At 37.2% G+C, this 22918-nt stretch overlaps 1 protein-coding gene across 1 annotated transcript; it reads left to right on the top strand.

Moving 5' to 3' along the window:
- Nucleotides 1-900: 900 nt before the first annotated feature.
- Nucleotides 901-20167, top strand: LOC131857642 (structure-specific endonuclease subunit SLX4-like). Its single transcript, XM_059210338.1, has 4 exons — nt 901-1254; nt 13714-13914; nt 19956-19963; nt 20062-20167. The coding sequence occupies exons 1-4, from the start codon at nt 901-903 to the stop codon at nt 20165-20167; spliced, it is 669 nt and encodes a 222-aa protein (XP_059066321.1).
- The last annotated feature ends 2751 nt before the right edge of the window (nt 20168-22918 follow it).

Genomic DNA, 22918 nt, shown 5'->3' with positions numbered 1-22918 from the left:
CACCCTTTTTGACTTTGCAAACCCTAACTTTAAGCTGAAATAAATGCAACTGTAAAGTGCAATTGGATGTCATGTTTCACCATAATCCATTTCACTAGATTCTAAGATCGGTATGATGAATTCTGGATAATCATCTCCAAGCATCTACAATCAACCTTGATTGATCACAGATCTCTTTAGGTGGTCCTGCAAGATTTTGTATGAAGATTCCACCTCCTAAGGATAAATGCCTTAGTTACCAGATGAAGATCCTGCACCGGATTCAGGTATAGATCCACTGGCTCCCTTGGATTCATCTTTCCTAACCCACATCTTCTCATGCTTGTTCTGGATCTCTTCTACCTTTGCCTTTCCTTTCTCATCTAATTTGCCTTTGTTTACCAGATCATTATTCTTTCTTCTACATAATTTTGCAATGTGACTTATTTTGTTGCATGCACGACAAACAACATTTCTCTGCATAGGTCTGAAATTCATCTGATTTGGTCTCATCCTACATTGGTTAGAGATATGTCCAAACATACCACAAGCATAATATCTCTTGTTTTAAAAATTGTTCATTACTGCTCTGCACATGAAATAATTAATGATGGTAATCTCAAGAATGTTAATGCACACTATAAAAAATTTGATAAGAATGATCAGAGGGAAATTGAGGAAGCTATTGTGTTGCATTTGCATAACTTTAGCAAATCATTAATTAAGTTAGAACGCGGCATTCCAAAATATTTATATAACATTCTTGATGCTAGAAGGTTGACTGCAAGTCGATTAGATAAGGAAATGAAAGAGTGTGAATTGATCAATATCAATGCTTGCATTTCTCCAGAAGAATTTGATAGACTCATGGATCTAGCCAATAAGAAAGAGTTCTGAAATGAAAATAGAGTAAACAGGCTTATGGTTGGCAAGGTTGAGGAAGTTAGAAATGAAACTGAAGAAATATTGAAAAAGTTCCTAAAGAACAATCAGGTTCCAATCAATGATGATGAATCACAAAAGGAAGGTACTTCTCATCCAATAGACCGGGCCCATATAACCCTTGATGCAGAGGACAGTCAAAATCCTTTGGTTGACCACCCGGAGATGGTGGAAGGGAAAGTTGAAGAGGCCAAGGAGACACCAAAAGTTGATACTGTACCAAGTGGTGACACCGATGCGCAGGTTGAAGAAAAAGAAAAAATTAAAGAAGAAATTCATACTGAGCAGGAACTGAAAAAGGATGAAGGTAATGAAGAAGCAGAGAAGGACAAGGTACATGATAAGGGCAAAGAGGTCTATAAGGGAAAGTAGAAAACTGATGATTTCCCATTAATCATGGAAATTGAGACACCGAAGGACAAAGGAAAAAGGATTTTCCCACAAATCTCCATTAATTTTGATGGACCTCTTGACATCGATCAGATGTATCTAGCTGAAAGGTTGATGGTTGTTGCAATAGTCTAGGATCAAGCTAGTCAGGACTTGATTAAATCAAAGACCGAGGACAAAACATTTATTTAGATGTTTGTAAGTGTTTAACAAAAGTTGGTACTAGAACTGCAATTAGATTCAAATTCTAACCCCTCTGGCAAGCTCTTACAATTAATCAACAATATCAGTACCAATTTTGAGTCTTTGGAAAAGGCAACCACCAAGCAAGTATTGGACATATTCAAGGAGGTGCATATGCAGACATTCTGAAAGATGATTGAAGATGACAGAGTTAGATTGAACAAAGGACTGCAGACTATCTTTAAGGCATTGAGTGAAGAAGGAAAGATATACAAGTCATGCCTTATACTGCCCAAATTTATATCAAATATAGACAAGCAAATCAGTGTTTCTAGGGTAAGCTTGATGGTATATCTCAGTCAATTGATTCCAATGTAGCCCTTGTCAGTAGCATAGAAGGTCAAGTGATGGCTCTAACTGATCAAATCTCAAGCCTAAACTTAGAAAAGGACAGGATATTGAGGCGGGTTGGTGAGCTCCAAAATCTTATTGCCCCCCAGATGGACACCATGCTGAGCAACAAAGTTGACTGCATGAATAAAATGCCACAACCAGTTCTGACAGAATTCAAAGATGTAGAGATATATGATTATGTTTTCAGTGCTTTCATCACAATTTTGGATAGCTTGAAGAATGGGTGGGACACACACTTAGGATTTTTGAAGACCATTTTTTAAGATATCTTCAAGTATGTATAGAATATCCAATATACACCCTTGTATATAATTTTTTTTGTGCACCACCCCATCTTTGGCATTGTTGTCAAAGGGGGAGAGTAGAGTGAAAAATGTACAGAGAATGATATAAGTTTTATGTTGATACAAGTTTTTGAGTTTTTGGTCTAAGGGGGAGCCTTAGAAATTTTGATGCGGTATACAGGTTGACTCAACACTCAGTCATTTTTCACAAGTGTTTCCATCAATTCCAAAAGGGGAGATTGTTAGCAATTGACACTCATCTGGTGGATTCTAGTGCAAGGATAATAAATTAGGGTTGTCATTTATGGAAACTCTCCTTGGAAATTCTATCTAGTAGTTATGGTTTTTGGCAACCGATAGAGGAAGTGGTTCGGTAATCTACCATTGATATTTCTGGATAAGCATAGCACTTTTGGTCTGGAATCTTTGCGGTGATTGTGGTGGTTAGATTCATGCATGGGATGATAGGGCGGACATGTAGAAATCATTTAGACATCATTTGATTGATCCACATATTTTTTAGTGATATGATCTAAGTCGACACCTGGTTACACGTTATATTGCATGTTATGGTTGGTTGACATGATGAATGTTTCATTTTGTGATTGCGGATATATATGACCAATGTAGGAGATCTTTTTTGGGTATGATATGAGTGAGTGATGATCAATAAATCTATTTGGCACAGTTTCACATGTGCATTCTTGATCTAGTAGTTGATTGAGAAGCAGAATAGGGCAGAGTTGCAGAAGTGTTACAATCAGACATTTTGGTTTCAACCGAAACTCATTCAGGCTTTGTTTGATGCTATTTTGGAGTTCAATCATTGTAGTTATCTTTGTAAATGATCTATAAGTTAGTGAGACTTCTATATTGTAATTGAACCTTTGGTTCTAGGTAGTGCTCCTGAATGCATGTGTATTCCCCTTATGTAATATTTATGTACTCCTGATCACAATATATGAATATTGTAGGTTCCAATCCCACCGTGGTTTTGCCCTTTCCGGGTTTCCATGTAAAAATCTTGGTGTTATGATTTTGTGGTTGATAATCATGTGTTTCTACATTTTACTTTCTTGCATTTGCTTCTGGTGGTCTGAGAATAATTTTGAAAATTTATTTACTGATAGAACATTGATTCACCCCCCCCCCCCCCTCAGTTTTCCTTGATTTCAACAATTATTGTTCTGAAAATTGTTCATTAATGCTCTGCACATGTTTGACTTGTGACCAAAATTATTTCATATGAAACACTGACCGGTAAAGGTAGGACCATTGTTCATATTATTCATTCCATTTTTCATCCTACTTTTGCATTTATTTTCCATATGACCAAATTTATTGCAAGTAAAACATCTACCATTGAATTTATAGGCATTAGGTTGTCTTACCGAAGGATTCTTGCTCTTAGGTTTTGCATTGCTCTGTCCAAAACCAGATGATTCTCCTTTCTCATATCCAAGTCCTCTTGTGTCTCTTACATGTCTCTGACTATCTAGCAGCTCATTAAGCCTTGTTGAGCTAGCATTGAAGTTTTCTTTGTATTCATTTGTAGTAGCAAGTTCATCTCTTAGGGCAACAATTTGTCTTTCAGGTTCTTGACCATTATTCCTTGATTGTGTTAACTCAAGCTTCAACTGATCATTCTCATAGGTAAGTCTAAAGAATTCATTTGATCTATCCTTCAATGATTGAGTCAAAATTTCTTCATTCTTCTTTTGGTCTTCAATCTCCTTAGTCGGCTTCATCACAATGGATTGCATCTCATTCTTCGATACAACATTCTCTCTAGAAAGCTTATCACATTCATCAGCTTTGTCTTGATTTTCCATGCTTTGTTCTTCTTTCTCCTTCAGCTTGTCCATCAACTCTTTCCTCTTGTCTCTTGAAGTATTGACTTGATCTTTAAAATCATTAATGAAGTCTTCAGCTGCATTCAAGTTTCTCTTTAAGGAACTTATTTCATTTCTTGTTACATCAAGATCCTCAAGTGCCACACAAAGTTGTCTCTGCAAACCGGAATCCATTGATTCAATCTCCCAGGCCTTCCTCAAGTGATTAGGCTTCCTCGAAAGAACTTGGATTTGATACCAATTTTTCAAAGCAAGGAACACTGAGAGGGGGGGTGAATTAGTGTTCTACTAGTAAATAAATTTTCAAACTTATTCTTAAACCACTGGAAGCAAATGCAAGAAAGTAAAATGCAGAAATACAAGATAATCAACCACAAAATCATAAAACCAAGATTTTTACATGGAAACCCAAAAAGGGAAAAACCACAGTGGGATTGAAACCCACAATATTCATATACTATGATCAGGAGTACATAAATATTACATAAGGGGAATGCACATGCATTCAGGAACACTGCCTAGAGCCAAAGGTCCAATTACAATATGGAAGTCTCACTGACTTACAGATCATTTACAAAGATAACTACATTGATTGAACTCCTAAATAGCATCAAACAATATTTGGATGGGTTTCGGTTAAAAGAAAAAAGTCTGAATGTAACACTTCTGCAACTCTGCCCTGTTATGCTTCTCAATTAGCTATCGGATCAAGAATGTGCACATGAAACTACACCAAATAGGTTTCTCGATCACCACTCGCTCATATCATACCCAAAAAAGATCTCCTACATCAGTCATATATATCCATAATCATAAAATGAAACATTCATCAAATCGGCCAACCATAATATGCAATGTAACGTGTAATCGAGTGTCGGCTTAGATCGGATCACTAAAACATATGCAGATCAATCAAATGATGTATAAATGATTTCTACATGTCATCCCTATCATCCCATGCATGAATCTAAGCACTGCAATCACCACAAAGATTCCAGACCAAAAGTGTTATGCTTATCCTGACATATTGGTGGCAAATTACCAAACCACTTCCTCTACCAGTTGCCAAAAACCATAACTACCGAACAGAATTTCCAAGGAGAGTTGCCATCAATGACAACCCTAATCCATTATCCATGCACTAGAATCCACCAGATGAGTGTCAATTTCCAACATAAATGTTATGACCAAAAGTATTATGCAAAATTTAAGCATCACCAATTTGAGACCTACACCCATTGTATTACAACTGGTTGATAGTTCAACAATTACTTCAGATGGAGTTGTAGAAGACCTTATTGTTACCTTAGATTCTTCCGAATATCCAGCAGATTTTATGATTCTAGCACCTAAAGATACTCTAGGGGGATATCCTATTATATTCGGTAGGCCATGGCTAGCTACCGCAGATGCTTATATAGGTTACAGGTCTGAAAATATGAACATTTCAAATGGTAAGGTTACTAAAAAGCTAATTCCTTTTCCATCTGATAAGCCTCATTAAGAAGATAATACCCCAATTTGGCTTAACTTAGGTGATGAATTTGAGGAGGTCAATTCCCATAAAACACTTATGATGATTGGAAGAAGTTCTATTTTGCAATTGCAAGATGATGATAAAATTTTATCCCGAATCATCCAAAATAATTATGAGTTAGAAACTGAAATAAAGAGTTGTCTTGCATGTTCATTGTAAATGTATTTGACATCATCCTCTCAGTATGCATTCCTTATTCAATCACAAATGTTGCATACTTTGCTCCCCCATTAAGTCAAGACCCCAAGTATTAGTCCAACTTTCATGATAGAACCGGTTAAGCAATTAGAAGTCTTTCGGGAAGATTCTTAAATATCAATAGTAAATTGATTAAGCTTCAACAAGAATCTTTGGCATCCCTCTTAAAATACCACCAACATGCATGTTCTTGGTATTATCATGACATGAAGGGATTGGACCCTATGCTCTGTACATAGAATCTACATCAAAGAAGACAACAAACCAATCCGACAACCTCGGAGGAGGTTAAACCCTGCAATAAGAGAGATTGTTAGACAAGAGTTGCATAAATTATTAGATGTAGGATTTATTTATCCCATCTCTGATGGTCGGTGAGTGTCTCCTTTGGTCATAGTACCAAAGATAAGAAGTAAGTGGAGAGTTTGTGTTGATTATAGGGAGCTGAATGAAACCACTAAGAAGGATCATTTCCCTCTACCTTTCATTGATCAAGTATTAGATAATTTAGCAAGGAAGCAATACTTTTCTTTCCTTGATAGATTTAGTGGCTATAATTAGATTAGGATTTCTCCTGAAGATCAAGAAAAAACTACCTTCACCTGCTCTTGGGGTACTTATACTTATTCAGTTCTTCCTTTTGGATTATGTAATGCACCTGCAACATTTCAAAGAGCAGTTATTAGCATCTTCTCTGATATTTCTCATAAAATTATGGAAATATATATGAATGATTTTACCACATATGGAAATACATTTGATGAAGCTCTATCCAATTTGGGAAAGGTCTTACAAAGGTGTGAGGAACATCATCTATCCTTAAATAGTGAGAAGTGTTTCATGATGATGACAAAAGGCATAGTTTTGGGTCATCGTATATCTCAAGTAGGCATTAACGTGGACCCTGCTAGAATAGAAGTCATCATAAATATTCCAGTGCCTACAAAACAAAAACATGTAAGGAGCTTTTTCGGGCATACAGGTTATTATAGGAGATTCATTCAAGATTTTAGCAAGATAGTTGGACCCTTATATGGCTTGTTAACAAAAGATGTTGACTTTAACTAGACTGATTCTTGTGGTAAGGCATTCTCCACACTCAAGGATGCTTTGACAAAAGCCCCTGTCCTTCAAGGACCTAACTAGGAAATTCCATTTCATGTTCATATAGATGCTTCTGACTATGTTGTTGGAGTTGTGTTGGGCCAAAAAGAACGGATAAGTGAGCATGCCATATATTTTATCAGTAAGAACTTACAGGGCGCAGAATTAAACTATACTATAATAGAGAAAGAAATGTTAGCAGTAGTATATTCTCTAAATAAATTCAGACATTATATCACTGGTTAACTAGTGTTTGTTCATATTAGCCATGTAGTTATCAAGTATCTCATGAACAAACCTTTGGTAGCAGTCCAACTAGCCAGGTTGTTATTACTTCTGCAAGAATTTGATCTTACCTTAGTAGACGAATCAGGGAAGGCAAATGTACTAGCAAATTTTCTTTCAAGGCTTGCTACACCCAACAATGAACTTGTTATTAATGACTCATTTTTAGATGAGCACCTTTTCACAATCAGTACTTATATGCCATGGTATGCAGATATAGCCAATTATTTGGTTTCAGTCAAAGTTCCTCCACATTTCTCACCTAAAGAGAAACGGTTACTAGTTGAGAAGAGTTTTCAATATTCATGGATCGCAGGATGCTTATATTACACTAGACCAGGTCATGTCATGTGCAGATGTGTCAGAGAAGATGAGATATATGATAGTATTTATGCCTGCCATGATGAACCATGTGGAGGACATTTTTCTACAAAAAGGACATCAATGAAGATGCTGAACACTAGTTATTATTGGCCAAAACTCCACAAGGATGAAATAAAGTATACCAAGAAGTGTGACATATGTCAAAGGATGGGGAGGCCAACTAAGTCTGATGAGATACCTCTACAGTCCCAAATAGTTGTCACTTCATTTGGAAAATGGGTAATGGACTTTATTGGTCCCATAGATCCGCCTTCCAATGGTAAATCGTATATCCTTGTTTGTATTGATTATGTTACCAAATGGGTACAGGTTAAGGCTATGAAATATGTTATGGATAATAAGGTTGTTGAACTCCTTTATAAAGAAATTTTTACTCGGTATGGAATTCCTTGAGAGTTCTTCATTGATCAGGGACCATTGTTCATTTTCACTTTGATTATAGCCCTCGTGAATGAGTACAATATTGACATAAGAAATCCCCTCCATACCATCTGCAAGCTAATGGTCAGGAAGAAGTCACAAATAGAGAAATTGAAGCAATTCTTACAAAAAATGTGGCTATTCATAAAAAGGATTGGGCATTTTGATTACCTGAAGCAATCTAGGCCTACAAAATCACATGGAAGACAACAACATGTTTTACACCATTTGGGCTTCTTTATAGTAAAACGACAGTTCTTCCTATAGAATTTGAGCATAAGACTCTATGGATGACCCTTGACTTGAACATAGACATTGCTAAGGCTCAATAGAAGTGTATCATGCAGCTTAATGCTCTTGATGAATACAGGAAACAAGCTCATCATCACACAGAGGTAGTTAAAAAACAAAGGGTAAAATGACATGATTAATATATAAGAGACAAGAAATTTTCTCCAGGAGATTGGGCACTATTATATGACTCTAGATATCAAGATAACTAGGGTAAACTATAGACAAGGTGGTTGGGGCCATATGAGGTTGCTGAAGTCTTTGATAATGGTGTCGTATGCCTCACCACTATAGATCCAATTCATTTTAAATAGTTGGTAAATGGTCACCGACTTCACCTTTATCACAAGCCTAGCACTAAATAGGAGTTCCTACAACAATTCGTGGAAAACTCAAATTTGAAACTTCCTGCAGCATCACTTGGTGGGTTTCCTAGTTTGCCAACTACACAATAAGTTTTAACTTTACTTAATAATAAATTTTTCACATCTACATGGAAACCATTTTTATTGTCTTTTGTCATCCATACACCTCATCTTCTTGTTGAACACAAGATGTCACTGAGAGGGGGAGGGTGAATCAGTAGTTTCCAAATTTAACCCTTTTAATCCTAAAAGGTGTATACCGGTTAGTAGATCTAACACAAGGTAAACATACCAGTGAGATAGGGAGATGACAAAAATGCAACCACACACATAAGGAACATCACATAACACCATATGTACGAGGAAAACCCAACATGGGAAAAGCCTCAGGGAGAAATTGTTGGCAATTGACACTCATTTGATTGGTTTCATATGTTTTCATTGATGGCAACATATTTCGACTTCATTCTTTGGTTTGGTACTTCACTGCCAGACACTTCACTGGCAGACACTTCACCGACACTGATAGGTATCTTCACTAGTAGGAAGGATTCTATGGGTACCGACATTGAAGTCTAACATGATTTGCAAATCAGGAAAGGATAATAACCGGCACACAGGGTACCGATATAGGAGGTTGACATCATTGGGAGATCCAACAATCAGAAATTCATTTTGTTATTTATGTATATATGTAATGAGATGACATGTATAATAATTTTGTATTATCTATGTAAGCCGACATGAGTCATGAAGGATTGTAAGGGTATATAGGTCAGTTATTAGATCATTATGATGATATGATGAAGTTGTGTGATTAGATAAGTAATGTGAAGATCATGTATATGAGGTCATTTGTGTAAGAGATCAATATTCTATAATGATCTATAGATGATTTTGGATGCACTCACAAAGTGAAGGTTATTTTGGTAAGGGTTTAGGGTTTTAGAACCAGAACAGTCATAGCTTGAACCAGAACTTGATCAGGCATAGCAGATGCATTAAATGAGTTTGGTTGTATGTTTCTTTATTCAAAGTGACTATAGTCAGTGAGACTTCTTTGTGTTGAGCAGTGTGCTCTAGGCGGTAAGCCTTCTTGCATGTCCAGGCCCCCATATTATGTAATATCTATTCATATGGCTAGTGGATTGATATTGTGGGTCACAAATCCCACCGTGGTTTTTTCTCTTTGAGGTTTTCCACGTATAAACTATATGTGTTATGGTGTTAATTTGTGTGATTGGCTCATTGATTGCTTTACTTCTTTCAATTATATATGTACTGGTTTACCAATTGGTGAATGCATGTTATAATAAGGTTAAATCTGAACATTCTGGCATAACACTGATTCACCCCCCCCCGCTCTTAGTGTTCTTGGATTCCAAGAATTGGTATCAGAGCCTTGTGCCTCGGAGGAAGCTTAATAGCTTGAGGGAGATCCTGAATCTAGAATCCATGGAAATTAGTATGGAGAAGCAACTTGAGGTAGCACTTGAAGTTTATGATGTTGAAAGGATGAATAACTTGAAGTTACAAGATGAATTAAATTCTGCAAAGGAATTCGTTCTTATCCTACATGAGAGGATGTCATATGTTCAATCTAGGAGGAAGGAACTTCTGCAAAATTAGGATAATAAAGAGAAAGATGCCCTTAAAGAAAAATGTCAGAAACTGAGTCAGAAGAATATTGTCATGAAGAATGAAATGCAAGCCCTAACTATGAGGATGTCAAAGGAGATTGAAGACCAGAAGATGAATGATGAAAACCTTGGGAGATCTTTGAAAGACATATCTGAAGAATACATCTGGTTGGCTCATGAAAATGATGTGTTGAGAACAGAATTAGTACAATCCCAATGCAATGAACAACAACTTGAAAGGCAGATGATAATCCTAAGAGATGATCTAACTATTGCAAATGAGTACAAGGATAAATTCAAGGTTAGTTTAGCACAACTTAATGAACTATTGCAAAGCCAAAGATAGAACAGAGATTCCAGAGGACTTGGATTTGAGCAAGGTCAAAGCTCTGGTACTACAAATGAAGATCAGAACATTTGGAACTAGAGGACACCAGTAAGGCAACTCAATGCTTACAAATTCAATGGTAGATGCTTTTTTTGTAATAAATTTGATCATATGGCTAGGCAATGTAGAAATAGAATAAATCAGAACTATAATTCTACTCCCGATCAATGTTCCAAATGTAATAAGTATGGTCATAAGACAAAAGATTGCAAAATGAATGTAAAATGACATGCATGTGGAAAACTTTGACATATGGCTAATCAATGCAGGTCAAGCAATTATACCGGTTATAGCAAAGCAATTCAAAAGAACAATACTACATGTTACGCATACAACAAGATTGGACACATAGTTATTTTGTAGAAGAAAAAATCCACCGGTTAGCAATGATGGATCAAATGATAAAGGGAAAGAAAACGTTAATGAAATCCAGCAAGATCATACCATGAAATGGGTCAGGAAGTCAGATGATCAATTAGCAAATGGGACTGCTCTAGTTACTCAACCGGTAGAGAAAATTGCTCTTGCACCAGCAAGAAACTCATCCGATAACTGAGGCAGATGCCTTACGGGTAGGAAAATTTCATGAAAATATTGCATAAGCCCGGCATGAAGACATTGGAAAAGGTTTATCCGGCATGAAGATGTTCGACCAAGATTCGGTATGTTCCATCAAAAGACATTTATATCAATGGCGAATTAGGGTTTCTCAAAGGTTAAAAGGTTGAATCCACTTCATTTTTTATCACCTTTCATTTAGAGCGATTAAGAGAGATACAAAGCAAGTCTAAAGTGATTCAGAGCAATCAAAAATCTTCATCAGCGATTCCACCAACACTCGAAAGAATTCTCTAGGTTATTCATCGACAACCATTTATCAGGTATTTATCGCAATCATATCTCATCATGGAAGCTAGATCATCCTCTTCACCTACTTTCATTGAAAATCCAACTATTGTTGAGGTTAAGGATCGTCCCAGGACAATTTTCAAGCCATTCCCGCATATTGCCACCTTGGATGATTCAGTTGGTGCATTTTCACGTGTTCCGGAAGGAGTTGTTTATGTGGAAGATGTCAGAGCATATATTCATTGCCACATTGAGGATTTGGGTACCAGTGATATCAAGAATATGTACATGAATGAGTTGATGGGTAACTCAGGTAAGATCAAACTCGAATATAAACACATTGAAGATCTAGAGTTTACTGGCATCCTTGATATCCCTGAATTTGAAGATGAGATCATTCGATATGTATTGAGAAGAGTTTATGGAGAGTTTATTTGGTTGGACGGGCCATATAAGATCACAAAGGAGGCGATTAAGGCCATCACCTATTTGCCACATATTGGTCAACGTCCAGAGAAAAAGATTTCAAATGATCAAGTTAACAAACTCACTGGTGCAACTTCGGACCGATGATCGATGAGGATCAGCACCATCACTGATCGAGACATTAGATTTGACAGCATGATCATTGGGTATAAGGTAACTCAATCCAACCATCTCAATTCTATTTATAGCTCCTGCATATATACCGCACTTAAAATTATGAAGGAAAATGAGAAAATAGATCTTTGTGGATGGATGAAAGATGAGTTGGTCATTAACCTTGGAAAGATTAAAGGAGAGAAAAAGGGGGTATTCTGGTATGGGAATCTCATTGTCTACTTAATGCTATTTTCCCTTAATGAAACTCCCATTTTTGGAAATAGAGAGTGGGCATTTGACATCCCGATAGGCAGACAATTGAAGCAATCTATTGCTAGCTTGGGAATCTTGTGAGATGATAAGGTTTGGGGTTATTTAAAGGCATTTTAGAAAGCAATGAAATCCAGAGAGAGGGTTCCCAAACACATTGTTGACAAATAATCAACCGAGATCTTCTTTATGGTCAAAAAGGATGAAACCTTAATGGAAGTAGCTAAACCCCAGAAGATATGGATAGAGGAGATGGGGTATGAGGTTGATGTGATTCTGGATGCTTATGCTAAAATGTTGATTGATGCTCCAATTGATGAGGCTGAAAAATCTTTTGGTACTGCAAAGCAAAAGAAGCAAGAGGTTCAAACTTAATTCAATCGGAAGAAGAGGGAGAAACAACAAGGTAAGGCCAACAAATTTGTTGAAAAAGTATCCCAAGACATCAAGGCCTTAATGGAAGTTGTTATGGAAAAAGGAAGGAAGAGGAAAGAGCCTGAAATCTTCATTGAGCCTATTCCATCAGACTTTGGAACTGAAGATGACACTCCGGTAGCATTCACGAGGGTATTGAGAAAGAAAGGTGAGGAGCCTAAGGAGGAGGCAAGGAAGCAACCAGTAAGAAAGGTCACAATCATAGTACCGGCCAATAAACCTGCAAAGAAAAGATCTCCAAAGGAAACATCTCTTACACCTTTTGCATCATCCAGTACCAGTAGAAGAAAGAAGAAGGAAGGCATAGACCTTGCTATTGTAACGGGTAATGTTTCTATAATCCCTCCTAAGACTTGTGCAGAATTGATAGATGAAATCACCAAGGATGGAATTTTGAAAAATATACAATACTATTATGAACACTTAGATGATGATGAGCAGAAAGAAATTGAGGAAGCATTTTGTTACACCTAGATATATTTAAGAAGGCTTTGTTAGAAATTGAAAAGAAAATACAAACACAACTGTATAATAATCTAGATGCTAGGAGATTATCCGCTATATAGAAGGACCAGCACATAATAATTCAAGAGCTATTAATTACTTGTGGTTCAATTACTCCAAAAGAGTTGGAGATGACCCTTGAACTTGCAAACAGAATAATTTTCCACAGCAAGCACAAGATAATTAACCTTATGGCAGGCAGGGTTAATGAAATAATCAGTGAGACTCACAAGGTATGGGTACAATTCTTCGTTGACAACCATGGTTTATTCTCTTCACCAAAAGCTAATCCTAAGACTGACATTGCTAACATCTTGATCCAAGAGAAAGGCAAAGGTGTAGTGGGTGCCTCACCCACAATTTTGAAAGATACTAAGGAATTGGTTGTAGAGCCTCTGGCAGAATCAAATGTATAGGACAAAGAGGAGATACCAGAAAAAGTAGATAATGTGCATATATTGGCAGATACACAGAATGTACAGATTGAGGGTACAGTTAATGTGGAACCAGCAATAACAGATACCGCACCAAGTGGCGAAGCCACTGATGCAGAAGAGGATACTGTTAAAGATAATAAACCATCAAAGAGAAAGGGAGAGGAATCCAGCAGGGAACTGGTAGCTAGCACAACTTTGTTGTCAATTGACACCTCCCAGGTAGAGAAGAAGAGCATAACTGAGATGAGTTCTACTGTGCTCATGATGATAGCTGCTCAAAAGATGATGAAGGGAGGGTTAGTGGACAAGGGAATAATTGATCAGTCAATTCCAATTTTGCTCAAACTTGTCCCGGAGTGCCAATTTAACAAAGGAGCAAGCCCATCCAGCAAGCTCAAAATAATTACTAAGTACATCTCTAAGGATTTTCAATCATTGCAGCAAATATCTAACTGGCAGGCATTGGAAAGATTCACTCAAGCTAAGAAAGCCACTTTTGATCAATTGATTGAATCAGAAAAGAAGATATTACTGACAAACTGAAATTAATTGATAATGCTTTAAGGCAATGTACAAATATATATAGAGTATGTTGTAACACCGGATTACTAACTGCAGATATAGATAAAGGCATTAATGATTCTCAGAATAAAATTGTCGGTATAGTGAATTCTTTTGATGGCTACAATTCTTTGACTACATCTATTGATGGGCATATTTTGTTGTTAAAAGATCAAAATGCAGCTCTTGAAAGGGATAGAGACAAAATCATTAGGAGAGCTAAAGGGCTCAGAGGATTGGTGAGTCCCTGGTTGGACTCCTTGAGTGTACATAAAAAGGAATGCATAGATATGATTGGTAAACCCACACCGACAGAGCTTAAGGAGAGAGAGTCCCATGCTCATATGCTTAATGGACTTGTATCAGTATCTAGAACATTCAAATCTGATTGGGACACTTATCCAGAGATTTTGAAGAAAGCCTATCCAAAAAAATTCAAGTATATTCAACTTCGGTAAGGTGTTTTGGGACACATTCTTTGTACAAAATTTCATTCTTCATCCCGCTTTTTGGTGTTTGTTGGCATTCATGTCAAAGGGGGAGGAGTATAGATGAAAAATAAATCCTTGACATCAACAGATAAGGAGTATTTGTATAGATCATGATCACAGATGACATATTTAGCTCAGGGGGAGCAGTCTCAAGGTGAATTCGACAGATGGAAACCATTATCATTTTTCACATGAGTGTTGCCATCAATGCCAAAGGGGGAGATTGTTGGCAATTGACCCTCATTTGATTAGTTTCATATGTTGTTATTGATGGTAATGTGTTCTGGCTTCATTCTTTGGTTTGGTACTTCACCGACACCGATAGGTATCTTCACCAGTAGGAAGGATTCTATGGGTACCGACATTGAAGGTCGATATGATTTGCAGATCACGAAAGGATAATAACCAGCACACAGGGTACTAGTATAGGAGGCCGACATCATTAGGAGATCCGGTAATCAGAAATTTATTTTGTTATTTATGTATATGTAATGAGCCGACATGTATAGTCATTTTGTATTATCTATGTAAGTCGACATGAGTCATGAAGGACTGTAAGGGTATATAGGTCAGTTATTAGATCATTATGATGATATGATGAAGTTGTGTGATTAGATAAGTAATGTGAAGATCATGTATATGAGGTCATTTGTGTAAGAGATCAATATTCGGTAATGATCTATAGATGATTTTGGATGCACTCATAGAATGAAGGTTATTCCGGTAAGGGTTTAGGGTTTCAGAACCGAAACTCAATCAGGCATAGCAGATGTATTAAATGATTTCAGTTGTATATTTCTTTATTCAAAGTGGTTGTAGTCAGTGAGACTTCTTTGTGTTGAGCAGTGTGCTCAAGGCGGTAAGCCTTCCTGTATGTGCAAGCCCCCATATTATGTAATATCTATTCATATGGACAGTGGATTGATATTGTAGGTCATAAATCCCACCATTGTTTTTCCTCTTTGAGGTTTTCCACATATAAACTCTCTATGTTATGGTGTTCATTTGTGTGATTGGCTCATTGATTTCTTTACTTATTTCAATTATATATGTACCGGTTTATCGGTTGATGAATGCATGTTATAATAAGGTTAAATCTGAACATTTTGGCAGAATACCGATTCACCCCCCCCCTCTCAGTGTTCTTGGATTCCAACAGAAAATTTGTTGGAGTCTACTGCTCCAATCTAGCCTCACAGTAAAACAATGGTTACAACATTTAGGGCACCACCCCTGCTTTAGGGCAACAACCCAAGGAGAACCAACCCCTGATTTAGGGCACCAACTTAAGGAGCACCAACCCCTAATTTAGGGCACCAACCCATGATTTTAGGGCACCAACCCAAGGAGCACCAACCTGCATCGAGCTCCAACTCAGTGATTACAAAGTTTGTATTCAATGCAAAAGTAATCTCCTGGTTACAAATGAGTTTTGTAACCTCTTCAATCTTCCTTCCGGTTTTACTCTATTAGACAATTCAAATAACTGAAAGACAACTGAGAGGGAGGGGGGTGAATCAGTTGTCTTAGATTATTGGAACCCAAAAGATCAATACCAAAAAGCATAAACCAAATAACGAAATAGCAGATAAACCAATTAAGCATAAACAACAATCAGAGAATAAATACCATCCACATGACACCAAGATTTGTATGTGGAAAACTCGGTAAAGGGAAAAACCACGGTGGGAAGCCTACCCAGAGTTGAATAATACTTCTGCAGTAAGTATGTGAATTACAATTTAGGGGCCTACACTTGCAGGAAGGCCAACAACCTAGAGCACACTGCTCATCACAAAAGGAGTCTTACTAACTATATAGAAATCTAGACTACAATCCGAAGGAAAGAATAAACTGCAAAGATAGCATCTCCTATGCCTGAAAACAGTTTCAGTTAAGCTCAATACCAATGGACTAAATCCTCTTACATAAACCCAACTCGGTCACCAATGATCAACCAAATCCTCTACCTGAATGATTATTACATTATTCACTCCTATTATATTCCATATCCCATACCATAATCTACAATGAGATCTTACATCATATATATACAAAACCTCAACCATAAACAATAAGGTCGGCAACCAAACAATAAAACAATTACATAATTACAAAACATGTCGGCTAGAGACCAAACAAATAATGTCCAACCCATAAGATATTACTCAGAAACACATCGGGAAGTCCAACCCACACGTTACATTAAGTCGGTCCATAACCTAGATAATACCGGGACCCAATATAGGTCCACACATGCTAAAGAAATTATCCCAATCAACTAAGTCTCAAACACAATCACCATCAGCATCCTAAAAATCCACTAGAAGCCGCACCAACACCACTTATGCATATCATCAAATATCTTCAACAAACCTCTACTGGTGAAACCCTCGCCGAAACAACAAACCAAGCTTGCTAGTAAGAAGGATAGCATCCGATCACTAGATCAAAACCAACTGACTGAACATGAATTTGAGTAGCATGAATAAGCCAATTTCATAACCTAAAACATACTGGATCATGATGATCTAATCCAACTAGAAACCAAACAACCTACCAGGACCAGAAGGATACCAGTAAAGCAACCAAAATAGCTAGTGTTGATATCAATGACAAAACATCAATGCCACACATAATCAATTCCTCCAAATGGCCAACATAATTTTCTCAATCAGCCTTCCTCTACTCTTCTCTCTGTTGGTTCTCTGCTCACTGGTTCTCTGTTCTTCTTTCCTCTCTACTGCAACCTTATCGGTTCAGCCTCTTCCTCTTCTCTGTCGGTACTCTTCTCTGTGTCGGTTCTGATCTCTCCTCTGCTCAATCTCTGATGTGTCTTATCTTCTTTGAAACTCTTGTCGGTTCTCTCACTGCTGCCTTCTTACCAGTTCTAACACTATCGGTTCACCCCACTGTCAAACTCTTTGGCAATCTACCAGTTGCCTTACCCTTGTCGGTTTAGCTCTTCTTATCGGTTCTCTCTCACACACTCAATCTCCTTTGTGATTATCAATGGGAACTTGACTGATTAACTCTCTAGTTTCACTCCCTTGACTGGCTTCACTCTCTTGTTCAGTAGTAGTAGATCTGGTCTTCGATCTGCATATTCATATTATGCATTCCTACCAAAACTGACATTCAAACTTTTGGTGCGCTAGGGTTTCTTCATCAGCCACAAGGAATATCAAATCGGATCAGATCTCTTTCCAGAGATAGTCAACCTGCAACTGATCACCTACCACTGCCAATCATGTTGCTTCCAGAACACGTTTTCTATATTTAGCAAATATGACAACCTGCATCCTGATATGTCAGCTTTGTGTTTTGTCGATTATCATGCATGATGCGATTTCCTTCACCTACTATGATATGCTTGATTAGTGCATCCTGAATCTTCTCTGTTCATTTGACCTCGAGCCGCAAACCCCTGTAAAACTCTCATGATTTTGGGGGTCGACCATAAATACAGACTAAGTCGATAGCAACCTCACCAACCCACACTTCACCGACCACAACATGCATGACACCTGTCTCCTACATGTCATCATTGTCAGCATCCACCTCTACTTAGGCCACTGTGTCAATTTAGAATCTGTCACTGACAAATACACAACTGGGTTCATCTACTAGTTCTTTAACCCTATCGGTTGTACCCTAACCGGTCAACCTTCAAGCCTGCACTTTGTTGTTCTATTGGTGGAACACCTTTTCCAGTCACCAAACATACCAATCTACAACATGATCATCTTCATCAGACAAGATCTCTTCACTTGTCACTTTGTCAAATTTATCGGTGGACATACTTACCAATAACCACCTTGATGAAACCATGTCATCAATCTTCAACTATCTCCATCTGCATTCTGGATGCACTCTCTGTCTATAGCTGCTTAACTTTACCTTCATCTTCATCAGCCCGGACAACATCTTAACCGGTTTGTCAAAGTGACAAACCCATCACTTATTTACTCTTCCTTCTCTGTCTCGGTGGCACAACATTCCAACACTTGTTGATCCGATGCACATCCCTGATTTAAAGAACCCGAGGCATCCTTGTGTTTCACCAGATTATTCGGTGTGAGCCTTCAATCTCCTGCCTTTAAATTTTTGACAAACTTATCCCAAAGAGTTATAATGCATTCCATGCATGTTGAGGGATAAGCTCTACTTACCGGTGGGAGTGGATCCTTGTCATCTACTTTCGGCATTGCACCAATATGCCTTAGCTAACATTGAGTAGATACATCTTCAATCAAGCACATATGATCCGGTTGGGCACACTCACTATCAGTCATATCATCAACCTGTGATATCATCTTCATCTGGTGGGAGTCATGCTGATTGACATCCAACTGCATACTGATTATGCACTTCTTCATTAGCTTACCATGTCTTCTCACTGGTCATATGCTTGTCGGTTGGCTACGATGCACTTGCCAACATATCACTTACCAGTTGTCATACCATACCGGTCTCCAATACTTATGTATTCAACACAATCCAACACTAACTTGTGTATCGGTGACTCGAATGACCACTATGTTGGATGACATTCTCTTCCTTACCAGTGACAAGCTATACTGGTAACCTGCTATATTAGTTGACATCAATGACACCATTTTTGGTTGACATCAATGACAACACAATGCCAACACTTCTATCTTCCGCTATCCATCTGTACCCATATTTCTCAAATCTTTTATGATCAGTTTCTATGTCACACGAGTATGAGAAATCACATCACCAATGACACTCATTATTTAATATGCTTTTGTACCTTATGTATGTGTGCACATATATTTGTGTTTATTACTCTTATTCATGTTTCATTCAAACAATTTCACATTATTATTTTTGTTTTTATATCATTTTTAAGCACTTTCTTTTTAATTGTTATCCCTTCCCATGTGTGGACCCATGTGATTTTTTTGGTTGGGGGAAGGGGTTATTATGTGTCAAAATGCCTTATAAAAATATATGCAAAAGTTTGCACATTCCTTGCAAAAAGGTTTTTTTGAATTAATTCCATAATGATGAATTATAATGTAACATCCTAATATTAGGGTCATGTTTCCTTGCAAGTTATCCTTTACGTCACCCTGTTATCTTTAGTTCATATGTGTGACAAATATGTGTTATGATTAACTTCGTAGAATGTGAAAGTTGCAGGTAGTAAGGTAAGGAATTGATAAGCCTAATATTTTATTTTTCCATAAGAAAAGAATTTGCAAGGGAACAACTTCAATGAGTAAGGAATTTGCTTTGTTCTGAGAAGGCTTAGAATTGCAGAGATGGGAGGGCCACCCATTAGACATGAACCTATATATCATGAACTCCTTTCAGATGGTGACTATGAACCTTTGTTTCGAGCAAGTGGGTAGTTGGATTACTTTCAAAATCTTCAGAGTTTTGACAATGATATAGCCTATGAATTTGCATCCATATCCAGCAGGGAGAAGCCATGATATAGGGAATAAAGGTGGTAGCTATAGAGGAGAGAATAGCATAAGTCACTAGGCTACTCACAATAGGAGAAAATTGTTTGGATACATTTGACGCGAGGTCAGCTAGAGCTGAATTCACACTCCCAAAAGATCCTCCATTGAGAGTTAGCAAGCATGGCACAAGCAAGATGTCTTTACCAAAATTATGGGCTCTTAGGGAAGTATATATTATCAAATATCTCACTTTTGCAAGACAATAATCTCTGCTTCATGTTGTGCATTTCAAGCTGCTCTCTCACCTTCGACATGGCAGATAGATGAATGTTCCTAGTTTCCTGTATCATATGTTGAAAAAGATGGCTACAAAGACACAAAAAGGTAGGGAAAATTTTGTTACCCATCATTCCTTGATTAAATTGTTAGTAGAAAGAATTTTGCAAGAAACAAATCCCAGGTTGTCTTGGGATGATTTTCTCAAGAATGAGAAGATTCAAAATTTAGGGCATGTCTTGAAACCCGATACTCCTAGGATGAAAAGTTCAATTAAATTCAGCACTAGAAACTTCTTCTTTGAGAACCCATAATGAACAACTTCTTTCTGAAGAAGAAGGGGTGAATCCTGAAAAATATAAAATTGTCACAAACCCTAGTTCCATCATCCTCTACCAAAAGACAAAAGACAATTTTTGTAGAAGAAAATACTCAAGCAAATATAATTGCTAAAGAAAGGGTATCTAGTGCTAAAAAGGGAAGCCCTTTGAAACTTAGGACAAAGAAAACAAATCCCTCATCTGCAACCCTACTTGCAGTTGAAGCAAAAACAATGTTACAACCTCTGAGGAGGAGTTCCAAAAAAGGAGTAAAATCTAAAGATAAAGAAAGGATAGCTCCTCAACGAGTGGTCATTCAGAGTGAAACTGAGTTAGACAATGATTCTATAGGTAAATTGGTAAATATGATGTATGATAAACCACCTTCTAGGTTACAAACCCCTTCAGAAAATGCATTCATGGAAGGAGATAAAGAGATAACCTTGTTAGTTGAATTAAATGCACCCTTAAAAGGGGGAAATTAGTTAGAAACAGAGAAAATGGTTGGTTTAGATAAACTTGCAACAATTGCAGAGCAAATGGATTCTGCAAGTCAAACAAAAACTAGGATGAATTTACCAATACCTCCATCATTTATGTGGCCAAGTTTGTTACTGCACATGCATCAACCTATTCAAGAGGAGTGGGAAGCCTAGAAGAAAGAGAAAGAGAAATTGCAGAATGAGATCAACAAGAAGGATAAAGAAATTTATAATTAAAAGCCAATATGGGAGAAGTTATGGAATTGGTTCCTCAAATTGTTCAGTGCAGACCTCCACCTAGGGTATATTCTCTATACTTAAAAGAATTATACCTTTTGTACCAACTGTCAAGAGAAGAATTCTATGGTTTTTGTTCTTCTCTTTTAACTCCTAAGGAATTTCTATGTGCATATGCAATATCAAGCTATGTTGATAAGAATCTATTGGCAATAAGGGAGAAAACTAAGAGCATGGGGGGTGGATCAGTTTTCTCAAAAACTTTACTTAACTCAAACACAAATTTAGATTTGATAATTAATAGTGAAAGCATAAATCAACATCACATCTATAACACACATAACACCAAGATTTTTGACGTGGAAAACCTGGTTAAGGGAAAAACCATTGTGGGAATCTACCCACAATATGATGATACCTTGTTAGAAGTATATGAAATATTACAATGGGGAATGCACATGCATTCAGGAACACTGCCTAGAGCTCACTACTCCAAAACAATAACAACAAGGGCTAAAACCTTGGGGAAGACTCATTGTCTTACAAAAATATTTGGATTACATTCGAAAGATCATGAACTGATAGAATAACATCTCCTCATGCCTGGTTACAATTCTGATTAAGCACAAAACACTTAATCTACTCCTTCTCACTTCTTAACACTACTTCACTACTTCCAAAAGATCAAAGCATTATTAACACACACAAACACCCTCTCACATGATTATTACATTTATTTATACATATCATCAACCTATCTTTCAAGGTCGGCTCAACACACATCATAAATTACAAAGATATAACCATACATGCTACAATAACATATGCAGACCAAAATAATATTGGCTAAGATATAGTATGGACCCAAATCACCACCTCAAACATGAAACACCTCCAATAACTATGCCTCGAAAATCTACAACACACTACAACCATCATGTCAGTCAAGAACATGAAGAACACCATCGGATCAAGGAAAATCATCAATAATGGGCATAGCGATCAATGCGGACCACCAACACAAATATGAAACAATCTAGAAACATCCACAAGCAACATGAATTACCACAGAAACAACCACAACATCACCACTTACTAGAATCTTCATCACCATTATACTGAACTTCAAGAATGCTAACTAAATTGACTGTCAAACTGAAAAAATCACTTGCGGAGCTCCAAATCATGAACCATTTGAATTGAGGACACACTAGAATGCCTCAAAAACTACCAAATCCTCAAACCAAAATATTGCAATGCAGAGCAATGCAGAGCAAAATCCAGAACACTAATCAACACCGAAACAACTGAAAAACCAACTGCAATACCAGATCACATAACTCGATAAAATATCCATGTGGACCACATAAGCTTTAGAT

The sequence above is a fragment of the Cryptomeria japonica genome, chromosome 8, assembly GCF_030272615.1.
Source record: "Cryptomeria japonica chromosome 8, Sugi_1.0, whole genome shotgun sequence".
Taxonomy (NCBI): Eukaryota; Viridiplantae; Streptophyta; class Pinopsida; order Cupressales; family Cupressaceae; genus Cryptomeria; species Cryptomeria japonica.
Note: the sequence above shows the minus strand (reverse complement) of the source record. Positions and strands in the feature narration are given on the sequence as shown.